At 47.2% G+C, this 27,499-nt stretch overlaps 1 protein-coding gene across 1 annotated transcript in view; it reads right to left on the bottom strand.

Moving 5' to 3' along the window:
• Positions 1-26,840, bottom strand: part of LOC144134832 (uncharacterized) — an 80,006-nt gene extending 53,166 nt beyond the window's left edge. The window contains exons 1-2 of the mRNA XM_077667656.1: positions 26,711-26,840; positions 21,416-21,570 (exon numbers count right to left, since the gene is read on the bottom strand). Of these exons, the coding sequence (XP_077523782.1) occupies positions 21,416-21,570; positions 26,711-26,836 (281 nt within the window). The 5' untranslated portion in view covers positions 26,837-26,840. The remainder of the gene's footprint in view (positions 1-21,415; positions 21,571-26,710) is intronic.
• Positions 26,841-27,499: the final 659 nt, after the last annotated feature.

The following is a 27,499-nucleotide window of genomic DNA, read 5'->3' as shown; positions in this document are numbered from 1 at the left end:
GCTCAAAGCTGAGCTTCTTTTCTGGCTTCGCAATGAAGACCAGTTTCATAACTTTTTACGCTTTCGGTATCTCTCCCTTGTCCCAGCATTCTTCCATACAGGTTGTAAGATTCCGAATGGAACCGTTGTCAAGATTCCTGAGCATGCTGTTGTTGATTCTCTCGGCCCCGGCTGCCGTTTTGGTTCTTAGGCTGTTGAGTTCAGCCCTCACTTCCCCGACAGTGACGGGACTGTCCAATACCGGGTTTACCGAGCCGCGTACGGAAGTACTCCAGAACAGCTATGGTAGCGATCCCTAACCTCGGCTCTAAGTTCCATTGTCGGACCTGCATATTTACGCACCAGCTCTTGAAGCTGCTGTCGAGCCTCCCATATTGTTTTCTCCGGAGCTAATATATGTCGGAGCAGTTTCCACGTTCTGGCACGGCCAATATTCCAATTCATTTGTTACACAAATATTGCCCAATTTTGCTTGGTGAGTTCCAATGCATGCTCTTCAATGTCTTTGTTGAATGCTGCAAGTTTTCTGAGATTCCTATCACCTTTTCTCTGGATAATCTTCTGTAGGGGCGCTGGCATCGCCAGCGACGCTGGCGAAGATGCTGATGAGAGCTCGCCCTCGCTCGCGCAACAGAGAACGCATCCGGCAAGCGGCCTGGCTTGCAACATCGACAGTCCACTCCGCCAGCTCACCAGTTGGGGCTACCGTGACCTCTAATGAATGTGGATCACTTTCCTCATCTTGTTACCCCGGACGACAGCTTCGACACACGCAACGGCGCTCACGCCGCCTTCCTGCGCTCCAGTTACCGATTGAGAAGCTGCGGCGCCATTTCACGCAGCCCCCCCCTCCCTGGCCACATTCCCTCACCGAGCTACTTCAGATTTCCCTCTAACCAGCTAACACTACACACCAGAGCCGCTCCCTATACAGGTCTGTCCACTATTGCCGCCACTGGATGTGTCCTCAGCCACTATTCGGCAAGTGCCACGCATGCACGTGTCGGTCTCTTGCCAACCTTCTCAACCAGCTGCCTCATACTACACCGCGATCTTTCCTAAGTTTGCTCCAGCAGCCTCTACTTACGGCCATCCACTTGCGAGCTCCCGTCCCAGGGCGCCTCCTGCCCATCCCTGCTTGCCAGCTGTGGCGCTTGGACCATCACCAGAAGACCCTCTCTCGACCCGGGCCCCAACTCGTTTCTGGTCGCATGTTCGCTTGCTACCTCTAGCCTAACCAGAGTGAGCCCAAGTCTTCTTATCGCGGGGCGCAAATTCAAGCCCCACCAGAGCATAGTCACTCATCACTCGCCACCTGAACCGCCTGGCTCGGATCCCTGCTAGCCTGGCGCCTTCACAAGTGACTGTTCTTTGGCGACAGACAAGATAGCCATTGAAGGAGGTGTCATGCTTCCGACGCATTGCAGCATGCCCCATCCAACACCGCCAATGTACTCGGCCCTGTTACTTCCTATTCCAACCACTACGTCACGGACGTGTGCCCTCAGTACTCAGCAAGCAGTCCCAACGCCACAGTGGGCTCACTTTTGCAAACAGTCAGTACACAACGTCGCCCGCTTCCATCACTCCCCTACACGGCAGCCCGAGCCCCGCGGAGCAGATCGCAAGCCCAATGGCGTGCGCTGTCGTTTCACCGTCGCCAGCGGCCGAGGCATTCCCTTCTCTTCTACGGCTGTGGTTTTCTCTTGCCATAACTTCGCATACACCGTGTGGGCCAGCACACATCTCATATCTCCCGTAAATCCCCACGCGGCGGCGTTTTCTGTATTGGCCTTTCCCGGACAACTACTGGAGGGGCCTTTCCCGGCCCCGCCAATAGGCCTTACGACTGAAGCACGCCTAGCTCGCCTCCCGTTCGTCGATGACTTTTCGAGCCTGTTTGTTGTGTCATCCTCACCATCTTTTGGCTCCTCTCGCCCTATGCGAAGCAGCCAGGCTCAAGCACCCGAGCTCGTTTCTCGCGCACGACGGCCTTCACGAACTCTGACCCGAACTTCACTCGCCTGAAGAAACTTGGCAGATACCGTTTTTATACCATTTTAAAATTGTCTTCTATCGCGCATCGCGCGGGGGGGGGGGGGGAGGGGGCCACCTGTAGCGGCACTCGCATCGCCAGCGGCTCTGATGATGATGGGATCGAGACCTCGCTCGCTCAACACAGCGCGCATTCGGCAACCGGCCTGGCCAGCAACATCAACAGCCCGCTCCGCCTGTTTTTTTTCTTCCATAAACCCACGAGATGTCTATCAACGACTTCCGGATCACCTTAAAACTCAATCTCTTCGGTACCGTCCTGAACAGATTGAATAACTCTCTTGCTCCAATTTTTAATATCGCTTATCGTGTCCGACCCCGACCAGGTACTTCTAACGGTATCCGAATGTACAGTCTCAACCCTCTTCTTACTGAATACCGGTGGGCCATTCTCCACGATGGTCTCTTGCATCCTATGATCGCTACCTAGGTCTTTCCCGGTGTTGCACTATGTAGCAGTGATGCATGCCGCTACGATCAAGGTTGCATCTGGTGTCGTGTCCACGGATGCGCTATTTCTCTTCCTAGTCGGCCTCATTGGGTCAGTAATAAGAGTGAGCCCATGTTGTAGAATTTTTTGCCAGAGACTCCTGACTTTGACCTGAATGAATTTATCTCCCCCTGCCTGCCGGATGGCGCGCATTAAAATCGCCAAGTATCAAGATGAAATCCTTTTTGAAATAACCTTAATCTCTGTAAAAGGATCGCCAAAGTCACATTTGCGCTGCCTTGGTGAAATATACACGTTCAGGAAGGAAAGATTCTTGTTGCGATTACAAGGGATGAGTTCGACCAAAACATGGTCGATATGCGCATTCCCCGTATCGTGCTGCAGCGTTGAAATGTTTCTTTTTTACAAAGGTAGTCACTTCGGTAGCGTGCTCGACCCGGAAAAATTTGTAACCCGCTAATTTACCATTTTTGCCTCACTTCTTGGTTGCAATAATCTCCAGTAGATTGCCATTGGCGAGGGCGAGAAAGCACTGCAGAGCCGCTTGTTTACGCGAGAAACATTTACAGTTCAACTCGAAATCATTATTACAGTGACGCGCAGGTACATTGTGTTTGAGTATTTGAGCCTCTTAGCATAGCCGTTGCAACTGTCTTTCCCTATAGTCAGCCTACATTTGCTCGACAGCCGTGCCCATCTCTTTCAGCTGCTCAAGTACCGTTTGTAGCATTCCATGCAAAAGCTTTGTTTCAACCTCAAGAGCTACAATTCTCACTCCGTGATGATCCTCGATCGCTTTTTTCTTAGACCTCTTCCTCTTTAAGGGTGGAGGATTAGGTGTCCGGGATGTTTCCGGTTCCGGTGCAGGTTTATTTGCAAATGTTTCTTAATGTTATCAAGGTTTTTTTGTAATTCTGCAATTTGCTCTTGTAAAATCTCGTTTTGCTCTTCAAGAGCATTAATAATTTCTGCATTAACATCCTGGGAGACCTTATTTACCCAACCCACCTTTGGTCCAGTAGACATTGTCTTCGTCTGCGCGTCTTCGTCTGCGTGCCGCTACTACGCTCCTGGGGTTCCTTCGGCGTAGGTTTATCTTTTCCCAGTGATAGAAGTCGAGGGAAAGATATCGAGCGCTGTCTCGACTTGCTCCGATGCTCCGATTCACACCTCGAACGGTCTCTAAACCAGCTTTTCCAGCTGCGCTGTTTTTCTGCGTCAGCCTTGCGTCGCTCTTCATTCTCTCTCGCTTCGTATTCAAGCTTCATTTCCCTCTATCGCTTCTTGACTATTTAAGGTGTTCGGAAGAGTGCCTTGCATCTCTTATCTGCGGTGATGTGATCCTTGCCATACAGTTGGCACCACGGCAGTGTCGGCACACACTCGTGGGCCTTCGTCTGGGAGGTTGCCACACACACTCACAATCTGCAGGTGGGCTGTGTCACAGGTAACCACACCTCAACAAACATGTAGCGTACTTCATATCTCTTCTTGTATAGAAAGCACTTCATTGGCGCCCCGAAACAGATCATCCATTTCGGCACATAGTCGTGACCAATTGTAATGATCACCGATTTAGAGTCGCCCATCCTGCGCAACAAGAATGGGAGGATTCTGCGCAGGTGAGAAAGCCAATTCCAATTATTTCTCAGACAGCCTCAGAACGAGACGCGTACCACTTCCTTGCCACAGCTTTCAGGTTCCGCCATGTAAGTCGACACCTCGTACTTCTTGTCGAGCTTAATGGACATCAGTCCCAACATTTTTTTGGCATCGTCCTTGTTGGGCGTGCTTTATATCAATTTGACCTTCTTGTGCTTCATGACGATCCTGTCCTCCTGTTGACCTTTCCGCCACGGACTGCCAGCCGCCATCCTTATCACTCCGCCAATCACTGGCACCGATAGCTTTGTTAGGGTCAGTTCTTCCTTGGGCCTGATAATAATCTTGTGATCCGTGTTCGGAGGACGCGGCAGGTCCGACGCCACCCACGGCTCCGCGAGCTTTGTTCCCGCCGCTTGATACGAGCGTCACCCGCAGACGCCTTATTTGTTGCCACTGTGTCCGACCGGCGTCCCCCTGCCGGCTTTCTCTACTCCACCGCTGAACGTCGCTTTTTTAGCGGCGCCACCTGGGCGTTCTCGTGGTTGGCGCTCCTGAACCTCCACGACACGTTCCGATACTTTCGTCACAAAGTCCTAGCCTTTAAGTTCTGCCGGATCGACATCCGTACCCTCAACGCTCACTGGCATCGTGATGGTGACGCCACAGTCTCTAGGACCTGACGTCGGTGGCCCTCGGCCACCGCTCAGGCCACTTCAGCATTAGGCCTACCTTTTGGCTGATTGAGGCTTTCGGCCTGGTAGAACACACAAGACGGGATAAAATACTACAAGCTTCGTTTACAGTCTTGGTAATAGTATTCACAGGATCCTCCGCGGCACACACACAACAATTTTTCAACAGTAAAATGTTGTTTCCGTCCTAAAAAATGGTCATTCCAGGGAGGCGAATTGCCACACTTCGCGCCCTGGTGGTCCCTTTGAAATCTCCTTGAGTCCCAAAGGACTCTGGTAAAAACAGGGCGCGAGACGAGGTCTCGTCATCCGCTGTCTCAGAATAAGGACGCCGACAATGTAGCAGGGCCTCTCCCAAGAGGTTCTTCATGCGCCTCCAGACCCGCTCTCTGTCATCCTCTCAGCTGTTATCCCACTATTGGGGCACGTCCCCTGCATGCTCCCTATGCGGCGAGTCTATGGCCACACTCTCCCAGATGCTTTTCGGCTACCATGCTGGCCCTCCCCTGCTGGGACAGCACGCCATCTCGAGCTGGGATGACTGGGACGTCTTGCTCACGTCTGCTGACCCGACACCGCTGCTTGCTGAGGTGGCTCGGGCTGCCGACGTCATGTCCCGAAATGACGTACATGACGCAGTGCGGGAGCGCATAGTGGCCTAGCGACCCAGCAAGGTCTAAAATAATAAAATTTAGTTTTGGGGGAAGGAAATAGCGCAGTATCTGTCTCTTATATCGTTGGACGCCTGAACCGCACCGTAAGAGAAGAAAAAAGGAGGGATTGAAAGAATGAAGGAAGAAAGAGGGGTCGTAATGGATGGCTCCGGAATAATTTCTACCACATAGAGATCTTTAACGTGCACTGAAATCGCAAAGCACGCGGAAGAATTAGCGTTTTGCCTCCATAAAAACGCAGCCACCGCGGTCGGGTTCGCACCCAGGAACTCCGGATCAGTAGCCGAGCGGCCTAACCACTGAGACACCACGGCTGGTTGGTCTAAAACTCACTTGCAGAAATAAACCAGTCTGTCTGTCTGTCTGTCTGTCTGTCTGTCTGTCTGTCTGTCTGTCTGTCTGTCTGTCTGTCTGTCTGTCTGTCTGTCTGTCTGTCTGTCTGTCTGTCTGTCTGTCTGTCTGTCTGTCTGTCTGTCTGTCTGTCTGTCTGTCTGTCTGTCTGTCTGTCTGTCTATCTGTCTGTCTGTCTGCTGTCGCTTCCAAACTCTCTTCCACCAAATAAAAGTTTTCATTATCACCACAGACCCACCGCGGTGGCTCAATGGTTAGAGCGCTCGACTACTGATCCGGAGTTCCCAGGTTCGAACCCGACCGCGGCGGCTGCGTTTTCATGGACGCAAAACGCTCAGGCATCCGTGTGCTGTGCGATGTCAGTGCACGTTAAGATCCCCAGGTGGTCGAAATTATTCCGGAGCCCTCCCCTACAGCACATCTTTCTTCCTTTCTTCTTTCACTCCCTCCTATATCTCTTCCCTTACGACGCGGTTGAGGTGTCCGCCGATATATGAGATAGATACTGCGTCATTTCCGTTCCCCCAAACCAATTAATATTATTATTATTGTTTTTCTCATATATCGCTGGACACCTGAACCGTGCGGTAATTGAAGGATAAAGGAGGGAGTGAAAGAAGAAAGAAGGACAGAGGTGCGGTTGTGGTGGACTCCGGAATACTTTCGACCACGTGGGGATCTTTAACGTAAATGAATGAAAAACTTTATTGAATAAGGGTTATTTCTCGCAGCGTAGGTGGAGCCCTCAGTACAGGGCCCCAGTGGCCTTTGCAGTCTTGCGAGCCCTGTCGATCAGCTTGAGCTGCTCTTCAGGCTTCGAGCTGGAATGCGCAGCCTCCCACTGCTCCGGTGTAGGTGTGTTGTTTATCGGCGCTGCCTGCATTTTCTGACAGGCCCATGTAACGTGGTAAAGCGTTGCGTGTTCACCGCATAGCGGGCATTTGTTTTCATAAGTGGATGGATAGATTTTGCTGAGTAAACTCAGATTGGGGTATGTATTAGTCTGTAGTCTCCAGGCAACCGACTGCTGTTTACTAAGGTCTTTGTGGGGAGGTGGGTAGGTCCTCCGGAGGGCTCGTTGGTGTTCTAAGATGGCTCCATACCGTCTAGTGACTGCGTCCAGTTCCCCTTCGGTGCGCGTCTCCCGGTTGGCGTATGCTCGGGCATTGGCGTCCGCACATTGGTTCCCTTTGACAGCCTCATGGCCTGGTGTCCACGTGATGAAGCATCTCGTAAAAGTGATTGTCCTCGCCTTGAGTATGTGAATGGCTGCAGTGGATATGCGTCCACTGCTGTATCTTCTGCACGCCTCTTGCGAGTCTGTAATGATGTGTGCATGGGGCTCGTCACTCTGCTGCGTGATAGCGAGTGCAATTGCTGCTTCCTCAGCCTCGAGTATGTTGTTGGTTTTTATCGAAGCGCAGTTGAATTCCCTGAGCTGGTGATCCACCACGCTGGCTACCGAGCCATATCGGTGTCTGTATGTTGTTGCGTCAACATATAATACGTCTTTTGCCCCGGCGAAGCTTCTTTCATGGAATTCAGATCTTGCCTTTCTTCTCGCCTTATGTATACCTGGAAGCATGTTTTTTGGAATCGCACTGATCTCAATGATCCTCCTGATTTCATTTGGAACGCTCGCTGTGCTATCGATTTCTTTCAAAGCGTCCCTCATGCCCAGCAACCGCAGCGTGTTACTGCTTGTTGCGGACAGCATCAGTCTTGTTTTCTGCGCGATAAGGTGGGCCTCGATATGTTCTTGTACTGTGTTGTTTATGCCCAGTTTAAGGAATTTTTCCGTCGAAGTGCTGACCGGCAGTCCGAGAGCGCATTTTTATGCTTTTCTAAGAATTGCCTCCAACTGCTCCGTTTCTTGCTCGAGCGGTGTTTGGTAGGGGACGCCGTATAAGATCCTACTGACCACGAGGGCCTGTACTAGCCTACATGTGTCTTCCTCCTTCATACCTCTTCTTCTGTTGGAAATTCTTGCAATCATCCTGGTGATCTGTGCTGTGGTATTTGCTAGCTGTCTGATCGTGTGATCAATACGACGGTTGCTTTGGACCCACATGCAGAGGATCCTAACTTTCGATACTTCTGGAACCTTCGTTTCCCCTATGTAGATATCTATGGAGTTTTGCAGATCATACCCTTGTCTGTAGACTCTGAGCACCTCGGATTTTTCAGGGGAGCATGCAAGTCCACAGTGTCGGGCGTATGCGTTGACCGTGTCTGCCGCTCGCTGAAGAAGCTCTTGTTTTTCGCCTAAGGATCCCCTTGTCACCCAGATTGTGATATCATCTGCGTAGATGGCATGCCTGATTTCTTCAATTTCTTCGAGCGCCCTCGCTAAACCAATCATTGCAATATTAAAAAGCATAGGTGATAGAACAGAGCCTTGTGGTGTTCCTTTTTCTGGGTTGGTGAAGGTGTCAGTCCTGATGCCTCCTATTCCAATGGTAGCGGTTCGGTTAGTCAGAAAGGCTTTCACATAGTTGAATATTCTCTGCCCACAACCCAGTTTGCTGAGCCCCTCCAGCACAGCCCTGTGACTGACGTTGTCGAAGGCCGCTTGAAGGTCGAGAGCGAGCAAGATGTTTTCTCCATATTTTGGAACGGAAGTAAGCACCTCCTCCTTGATCTGCAGGAGAACGTCCTGTGTCGATAGGTATTTTCGAAATCCAAACATAGTGTGCGGCTGGAGTTCGTTGTCCTCAAGGTGGGTCTGCAACCTGTGATGCACAACTCTCTCGTACACTTTTCCCAAGCATGATGTTAAGGAAATGGGTCTAAGATTGTCCAGGTGTGGGTGTCTTTCCGGACTTCGGAATCATTACTATTTCCGCATCTCTCCAGTCGTCCGGGAGGGTCCCCTGTTCCCAGTGTTTATTGATGATCTCCGTGAATCTTTTGATTGAATTGTCATCCAGATTCCTTATCATGGCATTGGTGATGCCAGCCCTCCCTGGTGTTGTGTTCTTTGTGGCGGACATCACAGCGTGTCTGACTTCTTCTATGGTAAGGGGTTCGTCCAGAGCGGGATTCGTTTCGCCCGTGTATGCCAAGCTGCTGTCGGCGTATGTTGCATAGCCGATGTAACGCTGCTTGATGTTCTGTAGCATCTCCTCGTCAGTGCCTTGGAACTGGTGCGCGATCCTTTGGGTCGTCTTACGGGTTTCGGATTTTGTGGTGGTTGAGTCTATGAGAGCCCTTAGCAAAACCCATGTCTTGGCCCAACCTAGAGTCCCCTGAAGTTCGTTGCACTTTTGGTTCCAGTCGCGCCTCGAGAGCTCCGTCGCATATTCTTCAGCTTGTCTGGTGACCTCAGCGATCTTACGCTTGAGCCGCCTATTATGCTTTTGCCTTTTCCACCTTTTTAGCAGGCCCCGTCTGGCGTCCCAAAGGTGTAAGAGATGTTTGTCCACCTCGGGTGTGTTGGTAGTGAGGGCGACCTTTCGGGTTAGTTTTCGCCAGCCTGTCTTGATTCTTGCGACCCAGCCCTCTATGTCGGTGATCTCAGCGTCTTCATGCTGTGCCCTTGATTTCCTATAGGCTTCCCAGTTTGTCAGTCTAGCCTGGCTATGTTGTCGCCTGATCGGGAGGGTTTCTATATGGATGCGCAGGATGCAGTGGTCACTGCCTAGAGTTTCGCCGTCGTTTTCCCATCTTGCGTGCCTTACCCCTTTGGCAAATGATAAGTCTGGGCACGAATCTCGGTTGATGCTGTTCCCCACTCGCGTGGGTTGGGTGTGGTCAGTGATGAGGGTGAGCCTTCTACGATCAGCTTCCCTGGCTAGATCCCTGCCTTTTGGGGTTTCCAGAACGTAGCCCCAACTTTTATTCCAGGCATTAAAGTCCCCCAGAATAACGATACCGTTCTTGCCTGCTGCTTCTTCCGCTTTGCCTAGCAGGTAGCTGAAATTGGCTTTCCTCTGGCTCGGCGGGCTGTACACGTTAAGTAGGAAGGTGCTTTCTTGGCTTCTCTTTTGGGTAATGATTTCTATAAGGACGTGGTCAATGTCCGTTCCGTCCATGTCGTGTCTGATTGCGGTGACTGCTTTTGCAACCAGCGTGGCGACCTTGCTTTGCCCCTGCCCCTCGTAGACGGAGTACCCCGCGAGAGTGAGTGAGCAGCCGGTTTCCTGTAGGGCGATTATGTCTGGCGGAGAGGTGCGATTTGTGATCTGTTGTTTAAGAAGACCCTGCTTTCGGCGGATCCCACGGCAGTTCCACTGCCATATTTCAAGGGTTTCCAACTTGACCGAGCGTTTACGGTTGCTCGCCATACTGGGATGGCCTGTTATAGGGTTTTCCTCTGGATTTCATGGCTGTGAATTGTACTAGACGCTCTCTATCCTTGGGCGTCTCGTCTTGGATGTTGGAGATGAGGTTGCTAAGATTTGCGCGTCTCGATCTGGTGAAAACAATACTTGCGGGAACTATCAAAACGAGCAGAGGAGCTGAATTGAACAGCGACATATCGTTGCGCCTGTTCTGTAATGCGGATGGAGCCGGTCTATGCACTTCGCTACACCATGTCTTCGTAGCCAGCGCGTAAGTCTGCAGCGATTAAACTAGAAAGGCGTGCTAAGTTAGCTGCAACATATAATCGATGCTTAATACATCTCCACTCATGACACAGCCCTAAAAGAGTGGCAGCGGTTTGTTAGCTAGGAATTGCGCAGTCATCCTAAAAAAACTTGCCGTTCAGTTTGTTCATTGGATTTTGCAGTAACAACGTTCTAGACACACATGATTTCGAAGAAAGGAGGAACGCATAACTGGCTCCCTGGGTCAGTAGACGCCTCAATACTGCTTTGAGGTATGTGGTGGTAGTGAGAGAGGGATATAGTGGTGGTAATAATAATAACAATAATTGGATTTGGAGGAAAGGAAATGGCGCAATATCTGTCTCATATTTCCTTGGACACCAGAACCGTGCCGAGCAAGAAAAAATAAAGGAAGGAGTGAAAGAAGAAAGAAAGAGGTGCTGTAGTGGAGTGCTCCGGGATAATTTCGACCTCGTGGGGATCTTTAATACCCACCGCGGTGGCTCAGTGGTTACAGCGCTCGACTACTAATCCTGAGTTCCCGGGTTCGAATCCAACCGCGGCGGTTGCGTTTTTATGGAGGAAAAACGCTAAGGCGCCCGTGTGCTGTGCGATGTCAGTTTACGTTAAAGATACCCATGTGGTCGAAATAATTCTGGAGCCCTCCACTACGGCCCCTCTTTCTTCCTTTCTTCTTTCACTCCCTTCTTTATCCCTTCCCTTCCGGCGCAGTTCTGGTGTGCAATGAAATATGAGACATAGTGCGCCATTTCGTTTCCCCCAAAACCAATTAATGTTATAATTACCACCACTATATCCCTCTCTCACTACCGCCACGTTCCTCAAAGCAGAATTGAGGCGTCCACTGACCCAGGGAGCCAGTTATGCGTTCCTCCTTTCCTCAAAATCATTAAAGTCTAGAACGTTGTCAACGCCAAAGCCAATGAACAAACTTAACGCCGACAGTTTTTTTAAGATGACTACGCAATTCCCAGTTAACAAACAGCTCCCACTATTTTAGGGCTGTGTCATGACTGGAGATGTATTAAGCATCGATTATATTTTTCAGCTGGCTTAGCACGCTTTCTAGTTGAATCGCTGCAGACTTGCGCGCTGGCTGCGAAGACATGATATAGCGAAGTACAGAGACTGGCGCCATCCGCAATGTAGAACAGGCGCAAAACTATGTCGCCGTTCAATAATGTTAATTGCTACCGCAAGTGTTTTTTTCACCGGATCGTTATAACAGCCGCGTGCAAACAAAACGGTTGGCGCATCATTTTCGATTAAAGATTATGAACGCAAATGAGAATTTCATGGCACGAATCCACTGCATGGCGAAAATTCTTGAAGCGCCGACCAATCGTTAAAAAGATGATGTTTCGGCCCCGGCTTACGGAAGCCTTGTTTCCAATGAAAGAAAGACAGGAGTGAAGGTAAGTTATATAGGTTTCTTTATATGACGCAAGCAGCGGGAGTAAATCGGCGGTAAATTTGCATTCGCTGCAATTAAGCGTGTTTGCCGTCGTCTGAATATAAAAAGATTATAGGTAAAGCCTTGTCGTCTTGCTCTTTTCTTTTCCGATTATCTTCGTGCCGTCCTAGTCGATGTCACGGCCCTCGGAGATAGCATGATCGGCCAGTGCGTTTGTTGCCACGCGCTTGTTCTTGACATCATTGTGGTGCTGCTGCAATCTTTCCTGAAAATCAACTGTTTCACCGATATAGACATGCTCAAAATCAGCGCAGGGAACCGTGTACACGATGCCAGGGAACTTCTCCTTTATCTTAATTTGTCTTTTACTGCAACCATCGCGTGTCGCAGCTTCCGCGTGGGTACATGTGCGAAGTCGACTTCGTACGACTGGAGTGAGCAGGATAAACTTTTACTTACTCCGGGGACGTAGGGTATCGGAATCCTTTTCTTATCTCGCTGGGGTTGCTGCGGCGGCAGGTGAGCTAGGCGATTCTCAGATTTTCGTATATAAGAACTGGGATAGCCCGAAGCCATCAGGTCGCGGCGAACGGTGTCCAGATCTGTCGCTTTTTCTTCCAGCGTTGAGCAGAGGTTCTCCGATCGGCGGACAAGCGAGGCGACAAAGGACCTCTTGTGACAGGTCGGGTGTACGGAACTGAAGTTGAGGTACATGCCAGTGTGCGTGTCCTTCCGGAATACACTGAATGATATTCCAGGGCAATCGCGTTTTACCAGAAGGTCCAAAAAGGCAGACGGCCATCTACTTCCTCTTCTGTAGTAAACTGTATGGCCGGTTCCATGCTCTTCAGGTGCAAAAGGAATGTGCTCACATCCGATTTCTTGATTATGGAGAAACAGTCGTCCACATAACGAAGAAAGACTTTCGGGTACGGCGTGAAGCATGAAAGGGCGCAGAACTCCAGTGAATATATTGTCAAGTTCGCAGCGGTGACAGAAATTGATGCTCCCATAGCCGTATCATGGACCTGTTTATATATGTTCTCCGCCGCGCATAGCAGCAAAGTTGCGCAGGCAAGGACAAGAGTGACCGAAACCTGGGTGCATAGTGGATTTTTAAAAATTATTTATGGTGTTCATTAATGGGTGTAATAGATACTTGTATAAAAAGCTGATTACAAAGTAGAAGAGAAAACAATCACATGCCACCGGTGGGGTCCGAACCCACCACCTCCGTTTCGGTGAGCGTTGGCTTCCTTTATGTATGTCATAACGATCCCCCCTTTTCATTTTCCTTGAGTGTTCAATAGCTAACGAGGATTTCTGCGCATCCGTTCTGCACATCCTCGGTATAACGCATGTAGGGCTCACTGCAAAAGTCGTTAAAGTCGTTAAAAGAGATGACAGCATCACAAAGGACAAATTACACACAATACCTGCTTCACACTGACTTTGACAGAATCTTCATCTTCTATGCGCGATGAGGCATATAATATTAAATTTCTGGACGGCAACAATGCTTTCTTTAATTTCAACTGGTCTCAAAAAGCGCTGCAACTTTTGTACTCTGCAGCGCCCTGTCAGCGCTGAGGTCGACGCTAACGAGCAATTTTTCCTATGTCATGTATTTTTCATTTCTCCTGACGGACATTCGTAAAAAGTTACAAATGCCATTATTGATATTATTTTCCCAAACTCTCGTAACGTACAAAATACAATGATCAACCACATACAGGTTACTCGAGCTTTTAATAGCCAACTGCAAGACCGCACCCGCCGACTGGTGGAGAAAGAAGAAGTAATAAGTTCTCTGCAACAAGGAATGCACAACTGCCTGGCAAGAGACCTACGCGGTACACGTCAACTAACATATGAACTGCGATACTTGCCATTCAACGAATCCCAAGGTCTCATTCTTATCTCAGCTGTTCAAACTTACCCGTCGACAGTTTTTGAAAATAATTTTTGAGCTGTGCAAAAACCCCTCTTCACAAATGCTTTATATTACCAGGTGTATACAAGTGGACAGAACAGTTTTCTTAATCCTACCTTTTTAACAAACACGAAACAATACAGTCCTTAGTCACTGCAACTATAATATACCGACCAGCGTGGCGCTAAAGCTTCGTGCTAAGCAGCCGCTGAACGGCTATTGTGGACGTTGCGATATTGGAAACTAAGTGGTGGTCGTTTTCCCAAGCTACTCCCTTTGGGAGAATTCTCCGAACACGCACCCTCATTCCCCTTCCTCAATTCAGGGTAGCCAACCGGAACATTCTTGTGACTAACCTCCCTGCCTTTTCTCTACCATTTTTCTCTTTCTCTCCGAACACGCCAGATTAACAAGATATTAGCCGCCGAATTTTGCACTGCACCCGCGAAATAGAGAATGCTAGGAAATTGCATTGCACGCGAGTCGCCTCCCTCTGCGGCGTAGCTGATGCGCAAGGCGTTCATTCATTTTCCCTGCCCCGAAGCGAAAGATAGGCGGGAAATACGCCGTTTGCTCGTTCTAATCCATGAACGACGGCTGCGTCATTACGAGAGTAATTTTGCGCCAATCATCATCGATTGCCATCTGCGGATACCCATACTGAGTTCATGCGAAATCATACGAAACCATGCACATTGAATGAATGCGGATTTCGCCTGGCTGAGGCCTTAATAGCACACTGAGATTGCACAATACACTAGCCGCTTCATTTCGACTCTACCGACTTAAAGCCAAAGCCAACACAAAGCCATTTTCACAAATCCACTGCGTCGATTCTGAGATTAAGCTTAAAATTTTGAGGCAAAATCTTCACCAATTTGAGCGGTTTTCAGTCGCCTGAGTGTTCATTACTTATTTGCTTAATTACATTAGCGACGCCAATTATCGTCTAACTTCATATCTAGCACGACGATCGCTAAAGCTGAGTTGTGCTGCTCGGCTGCTCGACCTGAAATACGCGGGTTTGATCCTGGCCGCGGCGGTCGCATTTCGATGGAGGCGAAACGTTAAGGGCCCGTGTACTGTACGATGACAGTGCACGCTAAAGAATCTCGGGTGGTCGAAGTTATCCGGAGCCATCCACTACGGCGTCTTTCGAAGCCTGAGTCGCTTTGGAACGGTAAATCCATTGGAACCAATCTAACTTTTTGTCTGCTTAGATGCACTACCTGGATTCGAGAACTATTTTTAAAGGCTGATCGTTGGTTTCTATAATACCATCTACTTCATGGTTGTGCTGGATGCCAGTACTTGACATGGAGTACAAATTCACTCAAATGCGATCTTTGCCCAGTTCTTTCCTCCCAAAATATCAAGAATCAGTTTCACACCTCCTCATTTGTCCAAATATTTTTTTTGCTAGCAGATGCGCGGACTTAGCAAGAAGCAAAACTCTAACGGTAACTGTATTGCGAGGACGCCGTGTCCTTATATTGATTCATTTCTATGAAAACGTTATCTTCTGCGTTTCTTTTTTTTATTAAGGCCAGTGGGGTGCGCAGTTATATGAAGGGCAAATTTTTGAACCTTTCGCTGCACCGCGGAAGTGTAGTTTTTGTCAACTGTGATTAGATCGAGAGCATTAAATTTCTTTGATCGATGCAACCGGCCGCAGGCATTGCTCAATGGAAAAAAGCAGATTTCATCATTGGTGGTTAGAATAACTTTTTCCTGAATCCTTCGCATTATATGAATTTGAGCCCAAACAAGGTAAGTGACCTTTAATTTTATAAATCTCTTGCGTGGCACGGAAATCCTACTCCTGGTTTGCGCGAAGCAGTTAATTGGGGCATCTGTCAACAACGCCACAATTTATTCACTCACCGCTTCTGTAAGTGACATAAATGACAGTATTATTGGTGACATCAAAAGTGGATGTGTCTCAGATTTTTTAAAATAAATTGGAAATGTATAAAAATTATTTTCTTTACCCGATCTTCATAGCAGCGATGGTACCACCTGACTATTAGGTGCACCTTTAGATCGCAATTTGGATACCTTCATATCCATGGCATCTAAAACAGAGGCATGCCCGTGTAGCTTACACAGCTCCTGTAGCGAACCGCCTCTAAATGCGCTGAAAACGTAGGTAGCGGCTCCTCTAGGGCTATACGACACTTTAGTTGGTAAAGTAAAATAGATTTAAATACCAGATATTGTGCACAATTGATAGCGCACCTTCCGATAAGCCACTGGAAACAGAGTGGCGAACAGTGAGCAATGCAATGCTCTTCGGATATCATTGTTACGTCAGCAGTTGTCTGTCCAAAGAGTGATACAATATACTTAACAGAAATGCACTGTAGATACATAAATTCCCGTAAGCTTGAAAAAATAAACTTGTCAAGCAGACACAAAGTAGGAGCAACGTATGAAGTTTGCACATTGTGCCGTGGCCCTATTTTTTCACCAATATCTGTATTTGCGGCGGCAATAGTGCCGGTATCCAAACTTGTCATACTATGGTTTTGCTTTAGTCACCGAATGAAACAGCCGAGGCAAAAGAGCGAAGGAAGCATTGTATCGTCGATAGATATCCAACTCACTCCTACAGCGTCCTCAAGTGCAGAATCCGCGCTCAGTACTAACTCACTGAGCCAAAGCGATCATACAACCTGCGAGAAGAACAGAGTTACTTGGAAGCGTGCATTGGGAGACGTCAAATCACTGTAGGCTGGCAAACTGTTCACTTTTCGGACACTACTGATATAATCCCCTTTTTGGCTAAATTTCAATCTCTGGAAGTGTATGCCGCGTGGCTGTAAGGTTGCTCTACACTTACGAGGAACCGCCAATCTTTACCACCGTTGTCGTCGCATACGCGCCTAATTTCTTTTTCGCTCATCGTCATTTGCAACTGGTGATGAGTGCCTGGATAACACATTGCCCGGCTGGCGCTGCTTCCTATTTTGCTTCGAACAACGGTCAAACCTTATGCGCATCCAGTACACAGCTGCATCAAATTCGATTCATAAATGTCTGTATCAAATAAATAAATGTCTGCATCAAAAACTGGCTATAATTGCGGCGAAAAACAGCTGCGGCTATCCTGTCCATGAACTCTGCTAAATCTCGTCCGTCCACCCGGTTCTCCAGCGCTGCAATCTACGTTTGCCATCTGTTGTAACCCACTGCGTTATTCCAAGCGGCTCACATCCGGATTGCATGGCCTGTCCACGTTCGTGTCTACTCGTCTTGACCTGAACAAGGATATAATTACCTTACGTATATTTCCTCGCCCGTTCTACTACGTTCCTGGCTTCTAATTACCGTTATGATTTTCCCCTCCGTAATTCACTGCGTTTTCCTCAGTGGACCTTGAAGCTCACGAAAAGCAACATCGAGATAGAAAGCTGCTATCAATGCACTGAAAATACGTTTCACGGAGTCTCATCCCATTGTTATTATTTTAACAATTTTCTTCTCGTGGTCACGATATCCGCTCATCCTTCGACCTACACAGATGGATTAGCTTACCGCTTGCAATAGATGTTGCATATTCTAAGCTCATTTTTTTCTGGCTATTAAGCGCTTTTGGGGAGCAGTAAAACAGGTAGCGTAGATTAAAATAAAAACCCATACAATTACCTGATCCCGGCCGCCACCCAGCTTTTCCGCAGCGTCTACAGGTGATGGAATAACATGCTCGCAGTAATTCGAGTATTATTATGCAGGTTCTTTCACCTATGAATTCCCACCATATTAAACACAGCCTATTTGAATTACAAGAGCTTTTTTTTGCATAGCATTGTCCGCAGTCTAGTGCAACGGAATAAAGCTACAACGTGCTAAATAGCAGGCCGATCAACTAGTATTAAGTATTAAGCGGCCAACTTTTCAAATACTAGTGCTATCCTTCTTCATTATTGAGAGGCGGTTAGGCCAGCGTTAGTAATATGCATACCAGTTTTTAAATTTTCGTTAACATGGTCAGCTCTGTGCTGTGGCACACAAATTTTGGCTATTTCTGCCAGTTATGTGCACTGCGGAGGATGCTTTGCCTGTAAGCATCTCAAAAGTCCATGTATTTTGGATCTAAAGAGCCAATATTTGTTGGACTGCAGCAGCGAGGATTAGTGCACTTTCGAAACAATAGATACTGATACATATATTGACTCATACGGTAAGCTACACGACTCTCAATAATTCAGGAGTCTAACAGTTATAGTTTAAAACCTATCTATTTAATATCAGTTAATCAGCATGGTAGTTAGCACGTCTTAGCTGTAGTCTGATGTATTATACCGAAGACAGTGCTGTGCCGAAAAAAGCGTTCATTTAACTGAAATAGCCCATTTTTCAAAATTTTGTTAAATCTAGGTGAAGCACCCGGTATGTATTTCTATATGTTGCACTGCATTGTCATGCCTTTTTAAAAGGGATTTTGTTTTGTCCTGTATGGATCGAACCGCTTCAAAATTATCTCATCGCATGAGGACAGCAGCTGTGCCTACGTAGCCAAAGGAATGCCGAAGAGCAAGAAAAAGCGCATTAAAGAAAGTGTATAACTTTCTTTTGAAAGTCGGATTTTTATCCGCCTAAAAATATTAGCAGATCTGTAAGTGGGCACCGTCGTTTGTGCGTTCGCATGATGCTGTTACGCCATCAGCTAGCTCGATATACTCTACAAATAGCGAAACGACGCTTTTTCACAAGTGCGCCGCGAGCAGTCTAACTACAAGGCCGGAAGTCTGGATATGGCGGCGAGGCCGCATGACCGCATACGGCGGCGCCTACACGCCTGCGATGAAGAGCCCGTTCTGTGTGCTTGTTTCCCACTCATGCCGACAAACGAACGATGCTCTTTCGTGTGCAATATGCGCGGGAGCTGCGGAGATGGTAAGGCATCGATGCGAAGGCAGTCGCATCTGCGCTTTCACTCGCGCTTATCGTTCCAACGAGATCTATGTTACCATGAGAGGAAAGCGCTCGTACAGACGTGTCACTAAACATTGCGGTGAGGCGGATGCGCACTACACTTTTTTTAGTTCTAATATGTGGATCCTGTACAGATGAAATGGTTTTGGGCTTTTTATGTCGCGGTTTGCCACTCGTGGGTATTCAACATGGCCTAGATGACATTGCACAGCGTATAGGCGCTTTCGCATTTCGCTGCCATCATGATGAGGTCACCGTGGCCAAGATAAAATGCCTCAACCTTTGGTTGGTAGCAGCAGCCGAACTCCGAAGCCACTGAGTCACCCCAGGCAGTATATATACATCAAAAGAGCCTTCAGTGTCACTGTTGATGTGCTCCAGAAATGAAGGTGTGGAATATACCGATTAAAGTACAACTGCTGGTGGAAAAAACTTTTGAACTGTAAAATATAACGGATCAGGAAACGTGCAACGCCCTCTTCTAATTTGTGAATTCTTCTATTCCACTAACAAAATATAATAGAGAGTCTGGTATTGCCCGAAAATTGTGGTTTTTAATATCATTTACGGCTTTCTTCGCCAGTGCATCTCTTTGCTAGTGTCTAAAGGTTGGTACCGTTGTGTCTTAGCAATCTTGTAACAGTTTTAGAAAACTGACAAGTTCTCTATTCTGTTTTAGCCCCAAAAAACGTTAAAGAGGATAAAAAAGCATTAAGGAGCTGCCACTGAGCTGCGCTGAAGAAGGCCTGCCTCCGCAGCAGTGGCTACCGTTGAAATACGCTAAACAGAGCAAAAGCTCTTAAAATTATTCTGCTCAATTTTCTTGGTGTGCCTCTTTTTTATCACCCTGCTCAAGTTGGAAAACTATCGTGCTCATACTATAGCGGGTGACGTGACTTTGAAGGCACTTTCTAGATAAAAAGCTGGTGGAATGAGACAGTGTTTGCAGTGTTTCGACTTTTAATAAAGTTTTGTTCTCATAAAAACCAAGTTCTTAAATAGCAGTTATGGAATGTTGAAAGGAAGCTTATTGACATAATTACAAAGACTGCCTGAAGACAGATATACCTTTCCCTGTTCTATACGATCGCTTTTGTGTAGACTGGCAAGAATTGAATAACTAGTAATTGAAAGGAATATAGTTATCCTAACCTTACGCGCCGTGCAGCTGGTTAAAAATTTCACAGCTTTTTAATGGTTAAGAATTAACACCTAAATTGTGATTCAGCTCTAAAGGTATAAGGATTAACTGTTGCTGATACTACTATCAGAATCATCAGAGCGGTTTAAATGTTAAGCGTACCGCCCCCTCCCCACCCGGCAATTACGCAAAAAATGGGCATTATCACGTTCGTTCAATGTTTCCTAAGTGGACAACAACGAATATGATCTGCCTATCCCCGCTCAATACACATACCTGGTTTTTAGGAAGGCTTAACTACAAAGAATGACTTGAAGACAGCTTTTGTTAAATGTTGTGTCTCAAATAAAAACTCCCTCGCAGGTCGCTCATTATGTGGTTTTAAAGTAGTTGCAGCCGCACTGCCGCCATCCCATCTGCTGAGAACTCTGTGACCACGCATTCATTACTGCTCTCTCTCTTCGCATGCGAACTGAACTGCGTCAGGTTATGATTCGCGTGTCCTGATGGCGAACCGAGTCCATCGATTGGAACCCGACGTAGTAGATAAACAACAGTAGTGACGCACTTCCACATCGCCAGAAACGCGAACCAATGGATTGAATATTTAGGCGTCAGTTCCAGATTGCCAAGTTGTGTCTATTCTTATATGTGGTAGATTAACAGCGCAAGTGCGATGTGCTGTGAAAACCAAAAACGTACAGGACGCGTGTTCTACTGCATCTAGAGGTGAACATGTTGCAGGACTAGGTGGCGTGATTCATCAGACATGGCAAAGTTCCTTTCCTGTTCTGTCATGGTAATGGTCTTTATCCTACCTTCACGGTGTTTTTTGTGCAACTTTAACATGCCTCAAGAAAGAAGAAAACATTATTGTTAACATTCCTAAGGTTTATCATCTAACGCACAGATCAATAGCACATATCCTTGTTTTTTGCATAAGTAGATGCTCTAGATTCTTTAGATTCCAGCTGATCCATTTTTCATGACTTTTCTTCTTTAATTCTGAACAAAAATGAAGCTGTTTAGAGTCAAGCACCTCCCATACCTTTCGTTGTGGCTCGATTTCTGACAAGGTTGTTTTATTTTCCAGTCAATCACATGAACCGAAAAGGGTAGCAGCGTATTTCACATTAGAACTGCTGTCCTTCTCAAAGTAAAACGACGCGCAGAATCAGGAGCGAGCGGACGCTGAAGCTATTTCACGTGAAAGTATAGGACTGAAAGGATGCAACCAGATATGGTAGGACGGTTTTGTTCCGTTTCAAATGAAAGGAGCGTTTCACTGTATAGGAAACTAGAAAATAAATTCAGTAACACGTACCTTAGCTTAGATATATGCAATTCAGTGTTAATTAAACCGACTTTATATTCTGTACTAACGAATGCGGCAATTTTCTTTGTGTCCGTTGTAGATTCTGCAAAATGCCACCACGTTAGGCACGCAGCTTCAGCTCTCTACACTAACCAGCCTGCCAACTTCCAACGCCTTCTGTCTCCTTGAGCATTTCCTGATAAATGGTGAAATACCCCACTGCCAACTATTAACGCGCAATGCAAAAATCTTTATTTTTATTTACGCAAACTTACGGCATGTCGTCCCCGTTGGCATCCCTGTAAACGATGTCATACTCCGCCGTGGTGCCGTCGTCAGAGAGGAAAGTTCTCTCGTACCTCTCACAATATTTCGTGGGCTCCGGGTTGGACGTGACGTACACGTTGAACACGGGGAAATTTGACAGCACCTGAGAAGATATGCACATTTTACTGGTAAAGAAAACCACAGGCAGCGCATAAGTTTTGCAGCTTGTTTAATTGAAGGCTTGCCAGCAAAGTGGCGCAGCAGTTCTAGCGCCTTCTCTACTGCTCTCGTAACCGTTAAACTGCTGCAAAATGCTGCCACGAGTTTACCTTTACACGGTGGGTGAAAAAAATATATATATCAAAGATGAATACTATGTTTGCGCGGCTTTTTCATCATAGATAAAAACTGCCTGGCGGTTCAACTTTGTTAAGCACAAAATATTACGCGACCCACAGCGGTGGCCCAGTGGTTAGCGTGCCCGGCTACTCCCAGAAGGAATTTTCTGGTTCGAATTCGGCCGTGGCGACCGCGTTTCAATGGAGGCAATTTACAAAACAGGCGCCCGCATGCTGTATGATGTAGGTGCTCGTTAAAGACCCCCGGTGGTGGAAATTATTAAGGCGTAAGCCTTTCTTGGGTTATGAGTTGCGGGGACGGCAGTTGTCGACAGAATTTGTCCGCGCGAATTGCCGATGATAAGTTGTAAGGTCAATAAAACAAAAATGCAGAACTTCATTAAGCAGCAGTTATCAGGCAGCATATATGTAACTAAATAAAACCAAAAATGAAAATAAAAATAAAGAAAAAATAAACAAATAGCAAGAAAACATGATATAAAAAGAAATTAAAACCAAACAGCAAGTAGAAACAAAAACTTACGCCGAAAAAAAATAAAAAATAAAAATGAAGAAAGAAGACAGGGAAAGCTTTCGCATTTCCGCTCATAAGCAGACTGAAGTGCAATCCTCTACTGAGAGAAGAAACTTTTATTAAGGAAATAGAGAGGATGATCTGACGTAGTTGGTGAATACCGATATCTTTTTGGTCCGCGTCCGTATAGTCCGGGATGTCGCAAGATTCCGCCGTCTCGCGAGTCCGGCGTGCGAGGCCAGCTTGTGGTGTCCCACTCGAGCACTCGAGGAGAAAGATCTCCCATGCGTCTCTAGTGGGACTGGTGTGGGGAAAGATGTGGGGTCTGTATTGACAGGCCCACACCACGTGGGATAGAGACAGGGCTCGTGACAGTGTAGGCACAAAGTATTTACTTTTGTGGCATAACGAGCAGCCCTGGTGGGACACCTGTAGGTGTTCGTCTGGTGCTGTCGCAGAATGCGTTCGTCTGCCTTCGACAGTCCCTTTGCCAGTGGAGGGAACTGGTGATGCTTGTCTTAGTAATGGGCGACGATTTCTCGAAACCGCTGAAGCGGTCTGCTAGGCTCATCGGTTGGGGAGGAGGCGGTAGTAGGCTTTCGGAGGATAAGCGCTCGGGCAGCCGCATTCGCAGCTTCGTTACCATGGAGACCCTGGTGGGCCGGCGCCCACACGATTCGTCTAGGCGTAGGCGCGGAGTCTTTAACCGCGTTGTAGAGTGTACGTCTAATGCTAGAAAAGATACCTCGCCTTTGACACAACTCTCGCAAGCGAAAAGGGAGTCTGAGATGACAACCGTTTCATTGGGAGTCTACGACTGCGAGGACGATAGCGATTCCTCAGCCCGGTGGGTATTCTCGGCGCGGAAGGAGAGCCCATTGGTTTGCAAGTTGTGGTGGACTACGGCTGCCGTGTGGTGGCCAGACGGAGTCGGACCATGAGAATTGGTTTCTGAGGAAAGAATATGGGTCAGTAACTGTCTCTCACCTCGGTGCACACCAGAACCGCACCGTAGGGGAAAGGAGGAAGGTGCGAGTGAAAGAGAGACAAAGAAGTGCCGTTGTGGACGGCTCCGGAAAAATTACAGGATTACAGTAGCTCGGACTTGGCTGGGGCCGAGCTGCTGCAACCCTGTAAACTTTCCGGAGCCGTCCACAACGGCACCTCTTTGTCTCTCTTCTTTCACTCGCACCTTCCTCCCTTTTCATACGGCGCGGTGCGGGTGTACACCGAGAAGTGAGACATTTACTGCCCTATCTTCTTTCTTTAAAACCAATTTTCAATTCCGCTGGTGGCCACCACCGCCACGTACTTCAAAGCGCGACAGAGGTTAGTGTCCCATCCCCGCCGCGGTGGCTCAGTGGTTAGGGCGCTCGGCTACTGATCCGAAGTATCCGGGTTCCAACCCGACCACGGCTGCCGCATTTCGATGGAGGCGAAACGCACAGGCAGGCTTGTGCTGTGCGATTTGAGTGCACGTTAAAGATCCCCAATCGATCGAAATTAATCCCGAAGACCTCCACTACTGCGCCTCTTTCTTCGTCTCTTCTCTCAGTCCCTCCTTTATCCCTTATCTTACACCACGGATAAGGTGTCCGCCGAGATGTGAAGGATACTGCACCATTTAGCCCACTTTATAAGCTTGCTTTCTGCGCCTGCAGTCAGGCAAATGGTACTTTTGAACCAACTTTGTAATGCGCTGCCAGCTTATGAGTCAAAAGGAAAGCGCCTTGAAGCGAAACGCTTCACTACGCTAGTCAACACCGCGCTTCGCGTGGTAAGTGACGTCACGCATGGCGCAGTATTTCCCTCCCTCTCGCTTTCTAGTGACTAGTGCGCGTGCGCCACTAGGAGCACCGAGCCAGAGGTGTTTCACCGCTGCGCAGCTCTGCGCCTTTCCTCAAAATACAACGTTCGAATTTCAGTTCTCTCTGTCCTCTTTCTCTCACTCCTTTATCACTTCCTTTACGGCGCGATTCGGGTGTCCACCGAGATGTGTGAGACGGTTACTGTGCCATTGTCTTTCCTCAAAAGCCACACAAAGCGACTGAGCCAATGGCGTTCATAGAGTTCATAGGCGTTGGCAACTTTGCAAAGACAGTTCCTTTTCAGGAAAGGAAAGGCGCACAACCGGCTCCGTGGGCGACTGGAGACCTCAATCTCGCTTACGCTTGGTATATCCTGGAATAGCTGGGCTAGTCCACATTATTTTTTAGAGCTTCGTTAGATCTCATTTGATGAGACAAAAATGATGTGAACAAAAAATTGCAGACTAAGCCACGCGACTCAGAACAGGCAATTTTTTTTTTTCATTATGGCGACACTCTGCCTTTTAAAAGCTGCGTTACCTTTACCTGTTACACTCGGTAAATGTATATGCGTGCAGATGAGGATGGTATTCAGATTAGACTTGTTTTGCCATAAATGCTGTGTCTCTTTACAGCAAAAGGTGTGTACCACAACCGGGGAAAAACGTCGATTTCGCGAATTCTCCAAATCGCGTTTGGACTCTCGCAGAACGAAACAAAATTTTCTGGAAACTGACTCTGTGTTCGATAATTATATGTAAGCTGTTCTGTTAGAAGTAGCGCTTTAAACGTTCCTGGCTTTTGTAATTTTTCATTAAAAATATCGCATAAATGATTAAGTACAATGGACGCTTCAAGAAAGCCATTTTTTTACTGGGCGACAATAGGACTTGTAGGAACTAGAGGATAAAATTTCTCGCGGTTTTCATCAATCCTTTTATTTATCGTGAATTCCTACTCTTTGTCGAGTAAATTTTTTGTTTATTTGCTTGTGCAAATTTTCAGAAATTCAAGAATTCAGAATAATGGCCAACAATAAATCTAATTTGTCAAAAACTAACACGTCCGATTTTCTTTTAAATTTGACTGAAAGCCCTTTAGTAACACGAAATTCTAGAAAAACGGTAAGTGTCGAATTATATTGCATAAATTGAAAATTAGGTCCCTATTACAGAAAATATTTTATCAAGCTACCGTTAAAATGAATAGCCCTCAGAAAAATAATAATAAAAATTTCAACTGAATGCATTTGCTCCTGTTTTTTTTTTCTAAAACGACAGAATATCACGAAATAACTTCCTATTTATTAGGGCGTATTATTTTATTTTGTTCAACGCTTTAAGCACCCCATTTCGCGTACTGTTTCTAGGTATATCTAATGGAAGCAAAACAGTTAAGTACTCCGAAATTAAATTTTGTAATGTTAATGTAATGTTAATATACTCTATTTACTGTTTTTGCCTATTGTTGTAGTCCTGCACGTTTTTGTTTATTTTTGTGAATTTTTTATCCCCGCTCACTCCACGTAGAAGATAATGTTTATGCATTTTCGGACGGCGACTTTTTGGGATGTGAATTTCCATGCCTGTATTAAAAACGGACTTTCAACTGAGCAGGGTATGTTGCTGAGCTAGCTGATTGGATTCGGCCATTATGGAATGTGCAGCGCTTGCGGACGACGGACATAGACGACAAGGACAAACAACTTCTTCAAACACTTCACATTCCATAATGACAGAACCCAATCAGCTAGCTCAGCAACATACCCTGCTCAGTTAATAGTGCGATTTGACATCCAGGTGTCCACACTCTGATAAGTCCAAAAGGAAACTGAATCCGTATATTATAAGTGGCCCCAACAGATCTTGCGACGGTCCTTACACAGTCCTGGTTAGGACTGAGCATTTGGAAAGGGGTTCTATCTTAAACTCGAGCACATTGGAGTAAGCGCGGGGTATCCCTCCCGTAGCGCAATAACACCATCAGATTCTCGAGGTCTGTTTATACTAGCCACAGCGAGACTGAACACCTTCAATGGGTTCCCATCAGTGCCTCGAGCACTTTGGAGTAATGCCCCAAGTATGCATAAACATGGGTTGCGATACATTGTGGTCTGGTCATGTTGAAGAACCTGGCTTAGGAAAAGGAGAACCTGGAAAGCGGCCCTTGAAGGGCTGGTTGTCTCGATGGTCGGAGCCAATAAGCTGCCATTACGCCACTCCGACATCTGAATTCCTTTTCCTTACATTGTGTACAAACACACAATTTCACAGAAGTTGAGCGAGGTTGTTTCCCCGGACCTGATCAATGGCAGTGTTTTCGTTCATTAGTTTCGTTGATTAGTTTAGTTAATTAGTTCTTGACCATCAGCTGAAAATATTCTCCCGAGCCGCATCTTCGGTGGATTCATTTATGACTACTGTTGGATTAAGCCTGTGGTTATTAGCGGAGCAAGCAGAGGCAATTTCATTCTTTATCTTTTACGAGGCTTCGCCATAAAAAATGTCTCTGTTGGAATAAAGCAAGGATGACAGGAAGGCGTGTGGACGAGACGACGGTGAGATGCCAAACCCGGAAAGTTATACCTAATCAGCTAGCGATGGACAATTGTAGGGATCTTACCTGCTTGGCATCGCAGTCTTGGGAGCTTTGCCGGCAGTCTTGTGCGTTGACGGGCGGAACCACTGTCATCAAAGAAAGTACCGCTACGAGAACGACCAGCCAGTTGAAATGCGGAGACGAGTCCATTACGAGAGCGCTACGAAATGTATAAAGAAGCGCGCTTCGGATAAGGTATTGGGAAAAGCAATCGGTTTTGTTGCCCAAATTCAAAAGCGATAAATAGAATGGCTGTCTGCTGGAAGATTTATTGCGCTGAATGGCTCAGGAAAAGCACATATCGGGAGAAATTTTTGTCTTCCAGTTAATAATTAAGTCGTTGGACCGTAGGAGAAATCAGCAGCGTGAAGTACTTTGAAGGTACGATACGCCGCACGCAAGAGTAAGCTGTAGTAAAGGACGTCCTGCAGGCTGTTACTTCGCGAGGAATTAACGAAACGTCCTCCGATCAGTCTTAGTATTTCAGAGCACGGGCGAGCATCGGAGCGTCCCGCGGTTGTTGTCTTCCTTCAGTGCCAGCCGCTAAAGGTTCCGGAGCCAAAGGCCTGTGTTACGAAGCTTTAAATTTAACAAAGGCCATCATGACATGCGCTTCTTAAGCTGCATACAGGAGTAGTGTACAGTTGGGGAGAAAAGTCTATAGACCACATATGCGGCAAACGATGCCGACAGTTCTACCATTGTTCGTCGGCTGGAGAGCATACCTGTGGAGGCGACAGCCAAGGTTTTGTGCTTTTACTAAAAGAATTGCGGTCTCTCTCCAGCGGTTAGCAATAGACCTGTGAGTTTCGT

The sequence above is a fragment of the Amblyomma americanum genome, chromosome 5, assembly GCF_052857255.1.
Source record: "Amblyomma americanum isolate KBUSLIRL-KWMA chromosome 5, ASM5285725v1, whole genome shotgun sequence".
Lineage (NCBI taxonomy): Eukaryota > Metazoa > Arthropoda > Arachnida > Ixodida > Ixodidae > Amblyomma > Amblyomma americanum.
The sequence above is the reverse complement of the archived record's forward strand: the minus strand, read 5'-3'. Positions and strand labels throughout refer to the sequence as shown.